The sequence below is a fragment of the Leptonychotes weddellii genome, chromosome 5 (assembly GCF_054177405.1).
Source record: "Leptonychotes weddellii isolate Sample4059 chromosome 5, ASM5417740v2, whole genome shotgun sequence".
Taxonomy (NCBI): Eukaryota; Metazoa; Chordata; class Mammalia; order Carnivora; family Phocidae; genus Leptonychotes; species Leptonychotes weddellii.
In genome coordinates, this window is record NC_138373.1 from 143728893 (window position 1) to 143737870 (window position 8978).

Consider the following 8978-nt stretch of genomic DNA (forward strand, 5'->3'; position numbering starts at 1 on the left):
CCGACCTGTTTGGGGGGTAGTGGGCGGACCGCGCGGCTTGTGGCGTGAGGATCTGAGCCCCGTGGTGGGGGGTGGAGGCGGCTCCTGCGATCAAAAGGGACTTGAGACTCTCACCGGCCGCGCGCCATGAGGGCACTGTGGGTGCTGGGCCTCTGCTGCGTCCTGCTGACCTTCGGTGAGTGATCCCAGAGGAGCGGGCACCCCCGGACGCCCCCCCTCCTCAAGCGCGGCCTCTTCTCGAAGGTTCTGGGGGCGTTGAGCCTGGGAGGGGGATTACGGGGCCTCGGTTGGGCCGAGGGGAATCCATCGCCTTTCCTCGAAAGAGGCTCAGGGGAATTCACGCACTCTTTCTGTGGAAAGGAAAAACGAGAACCGAGAACATTTAAATCCCTTGCAGACCTAGTATTCGCGCTTAGAGGTCTCGACCAACTTGGGGTGGGGCGCCTCTCGGGCTCTTGGTCTCCCAGGAGCCTTGCGGGTGCCTATTCCGGAGGACTTTTGTCGGACGCAGGAGCCTTTGGCCCTCCACGCTTGGGGACACCCCCGCATCCAGTCTGCGAGTCAGAAAGCGGGTTTCCTTTCTTAGGTGCTGGATTGGGGGGTGTGGGGCCCTGAGAAGAAAGACCGTGTCAGCGTGTTTGCTTCACTTTTGCTCGAGCTTCTTAACCTTTCAAAATCTCTTTACTTCTCTTCCCTCGCTCACTTGGGCCCGATTTCAGTTCCTCTCGCCAGTGGTTGCACAAATTCTGTTTGTATTCTGACCTGCGATATTGAAGGTCTAAGTTCTGGCATGGTCGGTTGGGCGGCCTTGTCTCGGCCTGCACGCAACACGTGTGAGTGTGGAAAGGATCTGGTATCAAACCTGCTAAACTTCATAAAGCATCCGAGGGCCGCTCTTCAGACGCGATGGCAGCCTCCGTATTTCAGAATCTACTGGAGGGCTCAGTACCTGAACTTAAATAAGAAATATACCAAGTTGGGTTTACACCGGATCTTTAGTAGATCCATTCTTCCAACCCCACCTCCCATATTAACCACCTGAATTTTGCAACCCCTGTTCTTGCCCTGTTTGATTGTATTTCTTCTGAGAAGTACACGAAGCAACGACGGTGTAAGAGTTTTCTGGTGTTAAATCTTTCAGGGTCGGTCCGAGCTGACGATGAAGTCGATGTGGATGGTACAGTGGAAGAGGATCTGGGCAAAAGTCGAGAAGGCTCAAGGACAGATGATGAAGTAGTACAGAGGTTTGTGTTCTTTTGAAACTACACAGACTAGCCCTTATGAACACTGGAATATAGTAGCTTGTTATCTTCAAAGGTCCAGATGATGTGTAACACCCCAAATTTAAATACCTAAGAAATGGTCAAAGAAAATGTTAGGGCTATGAGGCATGTTCATCCCTTAAGTATCTCCTAACTTCCCAACCAGGAATGACTGGTCAGAGTGGGATGAATTTCCTTTGAAAACTATTTGGATAACTAGATTGCAGAATATAAGCTCTGTGACTTTCCTAGGACCAGTTGGTTTTATATTCAGTAAGTGTGTAAACTTAGTAATTGTTTTAAGTAACCTCTGCCCCCACTGTGGGGCCTGAACTCCTGACCCCCCAGATGAAGAGTCGCATGTTCTACTGACTGAACCACCCAAGTGCCCCTAAACTTCGTAATTTTTAAAAAGATTTCTCTCATTTGAGCAATGTTTTCAAATTTGGCACCTTGGGACTTAATTGACAATTTTGTAGACCATTAGAGGCCAAAGCTTCCCAGGTAAAGAGGCAGCCCCACATGCGAGGGAACATATAAATAAGTATGACCTTGCTTTTTATTTTTAGTAGAGAAAAGTCGGGTTTATTTTTCTGACAGTTTTAAGAACTGAGTATTATAGCTCAGTGCTAAGGTGGCAAAATAATAGAAATAGTGGGTTAGTAATATTTTGTAATAGGTTTCCATTTTACCCTTTTAACCCTTAAGACAATCTCATGAGACCGCTGTGCTTTCATCGTAGATCCTTTGTTTTTGGAGGGAACTAAGTAAGCAATGCAGTAGTTTATCAACTTTTTTCCTTAGAGAGGAAGAAGCTATTCAGTTGGATGGATTAAATGCATCCCAAATAAGAGAACTTAGAGAGAAATCAGAAAAATTTGCCTTCCAAGCTGAAGTTAATAGAATGATGAAACTCATCATCAATTCATTGTATAAAAATAAAGAGGTAGGTAACATGTGGTTTGGATAATATTTTCTCTCTTGCAATAGCATACTTGTTTACCTTCATAATAAATATACTTACGTAGTAATTTCAAGTAAGTAGTTATTAGCACAGTTTAAATACCCAGTATATATAAAAATTGCTGCTAGATACCTGTGGGGGGGGGTTGTTAGACATTTTCCTTTTGTCCTTTCCCCTCCAATTATGTTCGTAGTTTGCTAAATAGTCAGTGTTAAGGGCAGTCACACAAACTAAGCCTTGTGTGTTAATACGTAAAGATCTAGTTTGAGACTAGAGTTTTACTACTCTTAACTAATTCAGGTATCCCTTAACAGTTGCTACAGTCCTGTGGGTAAAGAGCTGTACCTCCTTTTACCAAGAGAGTAAAGCCACTTTTGTACCATAGGTTTTATTAAAGTGTGCTTTTTCAGAGTACAGAAGAGAACTAAATGGAGCTCCTGGGTGGCTCAGTTGCTAAGCATCTGCCTTCGGCTCGGGTCATGGTCCCAGGGTCCTGGGATCGAGCCCCGCATCAGGCTCCCTGCTTGGCGGGAAGCCTGCTTCTCCCTCTCCCATTCCCTTGCTTGTGTTCCCTCTCTTGCTGTGTCTCTCTCTGTCAAATAAACAAATCTTAAAAAAAAAAAAACTAAAATGAGTTTGACATTAAATTTGCTGTTTTGTATATCTTGAAGCTAATCGAAGTGTGTTAAATCTGGCTTCCATTTAGATTTTCTTGAGAGAACTGATTTCAAATGCTTCTGATGCTTTAGATAAGATAAGGTTAATATCACTGACTGATGAAAATGCTCTTGCTGGAAATGAGGAACTAACTGTCAAAATTAAGGTAAGCTTAAAACAAATTTCTTCTTCTAAAGCTAAAAGAATCCTTAGATACGGGGAATCTCTATCAGTCAAGATAGGCCAGGTTATGCTGCAGTAACAAATAACCCCCAAGCCTCGGGGCTTAAATTGGGGTTTAGCAAAATACGGCCTGTGGGCCAAATCAGCCTACTTGTTTTTATAAATAAAGTTTTACCAAAACACAACAATGCCTATTTATGTGTTAGCTATGACTGCCTTTGTGCTACACGATGGGTTTAAATAGTTGTGACAGAGACCATATGGCCCACATGCCTAAAAATATTTACTGCCTGGCCCTTTTTCAGAAAAAGTTTGCTAACCCCTGGATTAAATAATCAACCACAGGCCACTGCGGCCTTTGCTTTGCATCATCCTCCTTCCTGGACACAGGCTGATTGAGTAGCCGCCATCTGGAGTATAGCTTGTTACCATGGTACAGAGAGCTTGGAGGGTCTCCCATCCTTTAAAGGCTCTAGTCTGAAAGCTACATTCCTGACTCCCACTTGCAGCTCACTGGCCAGAACCAGTCACATGGCCTTAATAACCAAAAATGAAGGAAGCATATTCCCACTATGTTTCCAAAAGACAGAGAGCTAGGAATATTTAGTGAAGAACATTGATGACCACAGATTCCAGAAGTCATTCAAGTTTTGAACCTTTTTATTTTCTATGAAAGAAATAGGCACAATATAAAATTTTATTTTTCTTAAATTTTTTCCTTCAAAAATAACTTGTTTTATTTAGGTCTATCTGCTCTTCGACATTTAGGCCAGTCTCTGTCTTCTTTATATTGATAGTTTCTCAAAAACACTGAACTTCAGATTATCCTCTATAAAGAAAGATGCTTGCATGTAAGGTGCACGTTTTCTGAAAGGCCATAAAATACTATATGGAGGAAAATTAACCCAGTTTAGTTTCCTGTATTGGAATTGAGGTGGCCCAAAGCTGGTAATTTCTGAATATATAGCCCAGTATTTACTTGTCATGCTGTGAGTATTAAGTGAATAAAACTATCCTATTCTTGTCTTGCTTTCAGTGTGACAAGGAGAAGAATCTGCTACATGTCACAGATACTGGTGTAGGAATGACCCGGGAAGAGTTGGTTAAAAACCTTGGTACCATAGCCAAATCTGGAACAAGCGAGTTTTTAAACAAAATGACTGAGGCACAAGAAGATGGCCAGTCAACTTCTGAATTGATTGGCCAGTTTGGTGTCGGTTTCTATTCTGCCTTCCTCGTAGCAGATAAGGTTATTGTCACGTCAAAACACAACAACGATACTCAGCACATCTGGGAATCTGACTCCAATGAATTTTCTGTAATTGCTGACCCAAGAGGAAACACTCTAGGACGGGGAACAACAATTACGTGAGTATTACTGATTCCTAATAAGTAAATCGCCTAGCGAGGATCTTGACTCTGAGCAAACAACTTATTCTGGGCTTTCATTCCTTGCCTATAAAATTGATCTATCAATCCTATCTAGACCTGTTCTCATCACTTGAGGAAATATTTTGAGGACCTCCTAAGGGCCAGACACAAAGAGTTATAATGGCTGCTATACGTAGAGGGCAAAAAGTTGGAGGGGTTAACTCTTCTAGGGGAGAAGGCAGGTTGGAGGCCTCACAGAAGTGGGTTGATTCAAGATTTCCGAGGAGGCAAGTCTTGGGAAAGAAGCGTCTGACCTGTGGAGGATTGTGGCTACGAAGGGATGGAGGCACAGCATGTTCACAGGATTAAAGAAAGTCCTCTCAGTCGGTGGCACTTAATGATAGAGTTTTTGATTAGCTTTTTTAAGGTTTTCTGAAGATGGATGTGGAGGGTGGCAGGACTGGATGAGAGGATACTCTCAGGGTGACCATTGAAAATACTCAACTATGGTGGTAACTGGTGCTGGGTGGGGACAGGTTGGAGAGAACAGAGACAAATAAAGAGCTTGAAGAAAGTTAATGAAAGTTCTTCAGAAGAAGATGTCTCCTTTGAGGATGGTTGCAGATTGTTGAATTCAAACTAGTATTTGGTTTAAGCCGGTACCTGTTCCTTGTATAGACGAGGCAGATCTCATGCCCAGGGGCTCTCGGTGTTTATAGCACTGTGAAGTAGAGCAGCTTTTTGACTTTTTTCCCCCAACAAATAGAACAAGATGCTTAAATTTGCTTAATACTTATGGAATGACAAGTAAATACTGAGCTATATGAAGCTACCAGCGTTGGGCCACATAAAGAAATCCCATTTCAGAGGTCATTTGGCTTGCTAACGAGCAAGGTGAAAATGTGCCTACAGCCTCAACTTTTTTTCTTAGTCCAGTTTTAAATTTTCTCCACATAAGAATTTTCAAGTATTCAGAATATAAGAAAGCATGTATCTATTATTTTGACCAATGTTCTTCACCCCAGAAGGTGAATAGTTCCTGTCTTCATTTTCATAAATGTTCCTTTAGCAAATACTAATTAGATGGGTGCATTTTAGTACTTTTACTAACTTTTCCCAATTTACCTATCTCTGCCTTCTTTATTCACAGTCCTATCTCCTGCTCTCATTAGGGGGCATCACTAATAGTTACACCCCGGTGCCCTCTCTGTTAGATGTTAAAGGAACATAGGTAAATCTTCTCTAACTACAGTGAGATAGAAAACCATGTCCCAAGAGGGCGGATGTCTTAGGGTGCTAAGAGACCAGTGAGATTATCTAGATGGAAGCTCCATGGAAGCAAACATTCGCTTGGCTGTTGCATTCCTAGAGCCTAACACTTGACTGGCAGATGTTTCTAGGAGTGAATAAGGGTAATCAGGACAGCTTCGTGCATGTAGCATGGATGGCTGATGAGTGAGTGAAACCTTACAAGTGCTCTCCCTGAGCAAAATTGCCATTTTTCTTCAAGTCCTTCTACCCCAGCATTTATTCAGCAGATAATCATTTGAGTGCATATTACCTGTTAGGGTTTAGGACTCCGGTGGAGAGTAAGACCAATACAGTCGCTGCTTCCATGTGGCTCATTCTAGTAAAGAAGAAAAACATGAAATGATTTCAGAGTGGCAAATGCCAGAAAGGAAGCTAGAGGACACTTCCCTTATCAGAAGGACTTTCTGAAATTGTGGTATGTTAGGTTCAGATACTCTAGGCAGGAAGCACAGTATGTTGGAAGTTCCAAAGACAAGAGGCCCATTTAAGGAACTGACAGTCTAGAATGGCCAAAGGGAAAAGGAAATAGAAGGCAAGAAAGTGATGAGGTCAAGGTCCCACCTTATATATATAATTTCATCTTGTATTTGACCAATAAAATAGAAGCCATCAAACAATTTAGTGCCTACCTACTCTTTTTTTAAAGATTTTTATTTATTTGAGAGAGCGAGAATAAAGAGAGAGTACATGAGAGGGGGGAGGGTTAGAGGGAGAAGCAGGCTCCTCGCCGAGCAGGGAGCCCGATGCGGGACTCGATCCAGGGACTCCAGGATCATGACCTGAGCCGAAGGCAGTCGCTCAACCAACTGAGCCACCCAGGCGCCCATGCCTACCTACTCTTATTCCCACCCCTAAATTAGCCCCTGCTGTACTCTTATGAGAGATTTTGTGAGGATTCAATGAGATCATGAAATTAGCATCCAGTAAATGCTAGCTAGTACATTTGCTTCTGTCCTTCCTACTATGAGGGAGGTATTTTACATTTTTCCCTGCGCTGGTCGCTACTACTTTTTTTTTTTTTTTTTTTTTTAAAGATTTTATTTATTTGACAGAGAGAGGGAGAGAGCACAAGCAGGGGGGACAGTAGAGGGAGAGGGAGAAGCAGCCTCCCCACCAAGCAGGAAGCCCGATGCGGGGCTCAATCCCAGCACTTTGGGATCATGACCTGAGCCGAAGGCAGACACTTAACCATCTGAGCCACCTACGCACCCCTGGTCGCTACTTCTGATCTGCTGCCTGCCTCCTACCTCCTCAGAGGCTAAGCATAAATTAATTCCAACCCCATCTTTTAAAGTCAGTCCTTCCCACACACTCCTATTTCCCATGTTCAAGTCTCAGTGGGTAAGGAAGGAGACAGACAGGTGGTGCCGCACCCCCTTATTCAGTCAGGCACTATGACTTTATCCACCACCTTTCCATTGAAATAAGTCACCAGTAATCTTGTTGCTAAATCCAGTGGTTCAGGGATTTTAAATTGACATTGCTCCCAGCAATAGATTTTCTTTCTTCCTTGGTTTTCCTTTTGTGTCTCCTACATAATTTGCTATCTACTTACCACCATCCACTTAGTACCTAGTTTCCATGACCCTGCATATCTTTTTGTTTCCTTTGCCTGTTGCTTAAATGTTGACAGTATCTCTTTCAAAGGTAACTTACTTTCAGCCCTTTCTCATTATTTTTGTGTTCCTTGTGCAGTCTTCCTACCGTGATGGATTCAGCTTCCAGTTCTTGCTCAGGGTTCTCAAATCTCTATTCTTAGTCTGGATCAGGAGTCAGCTGACTTTTTCCTAAATGGCCAGCTAGTAAATATTTTAAGCGTTTGGACAGTGGGATCTGTCATATGTCACAACTCTGATGTTCTCGCTCAAAGGTGCCATAGACAACACATGATGAGGTTGTGTCCCAGTAAAATTTCTTATGGGTGCCAGCCATAGTTTGCCAGTCCTTGGTCTAGATCTCTCTACTAGGCTCCGCACTCATATATCCAGTGGCCTTTTAAATATCGCTAAGATGTAACCATCAGCTTGAACTTGGATCCACAACTGAACTTTCCTGCAACCCCATGTCACCAGGATACATGTTCTGAAACCAGAGGCTTGGCCACTTCATTAGGCTGTGTCATCATGAACTATCTACCTCTTGGTAATGCTACTAAGCTGTAAACTTTTTGAAGTGGAAGGGGGGACCCATGATACAACATAAGCCATATTTATTGGGAACACAAACATCAAGATGTGGGCTCCCCACTGTGTTTGAGGTTATGTTATGATGTGTTATTTTTGGTGAGTAGAGGAGGGGTTTGCAGAAGGGACAGTAAGGAAGAAGAAGAAACAATGTTGCAATTGTCAGTATTAGAATTATCTAAGCCAGGGCTGTCCATTAGAACTCTGGAAATAGGGGTGCCTGGGTGGCTCAGTCGTTAGGCCTTTGCCTTCGGCTCAGGTCATGATGCTGGGGTCCTGGGATCGAGCCCTGCATCGGGCTCCCTGCTTAGCGGGAAGCCTGCTTCTCCCTCTCCTACTCCCCCTGCTTGTGTTCCCCCTCTCGCTGTGTTTCTCTCTGTCAAATAAATAAAATCTTTGAGAAAAAAAAAAAGGAATCCTTGGGGTGCCTGGGTGGCTCAGTCTAAGCGTCTGCCTTCAGCTCAGGTCATGATCCCAGGGTCCTGGGATCGAGCCCCGCATAGGGCTCCCTGCTCGGCGGGAAGCCTGCTTCTCCCTCTCCCACTCTCCCCTGCTTGCGTTCCTTCTCTCACTGTGTCTCTGTCAAGTAAATAAATAAAATCTTAAAAAAAAAAAAAAAACCTCTGGAAATATTCTACCTCTGCACTGTCCAGTATGGCAGCTACTAGCCACTTTGTCCATTGAACACCTAGAATATGGCAGTGTAATTAAAGAACTAACTTTAAATTTTATTTAAAAAAATAAAATGTGGGGCACCTGGGTGGCTCAGTCATTAAGCATCTGCCTTCAGCTCAGGTCATGGTCCCAGGGTCCTGGGATCAAGCCCCACATTGGGCTCCCTGCTCGGCGGGAAGCCTGCTACTTCCTCTCCCACTCCCCCCTCCTTGTGTTCCCTCTCTCGCTATGTCTCTGTCAAATAAATAAATCTTTAAAAAAATGTGACTGACTACTGTTTTGGACAGTGGAGATAATGAACAATAAGATTAATTTTCTAGCTTTTTTTTTTTTTTTAAAGCTTTTTAAATCTTTTTTTTTTTTTTTTTTTTT

The 8978-nt window shown here is 43.4% G+C and overlaps 1 protein-coding gene across 1 annotated transcript in view; it reads left to right on the forward strand.

Annotated features, from left to right (window-relative positions):
* HSP90B1 (heat shock protein 90 beta family member 1) overlaps positions 1-8978 on the forward strand; it is an 18745-nt gene continuing 9767 nt past the window's right edge. Inside the window, exons 1-5 of the mRNA XM_081818991.1 lie at positions 1-175; positions 1142-1244; positions 2067-2208; positions 2933-3049; positions 4103-4435. Coding sequence (XP_081675117.1) covers positions 127-175; positions 1142-1244; positions 2067-2208; positions 2933-3049; positions 4103-4435 — 744 coding nt within the window. The 5' untranslated portion in view covers positions 1-126. The remainder of the gene's footprint in view (positions 176-1141; positions 1245-2066; positions 2209-2932; positions 3050-4102; positions 4436-8978) is intronic.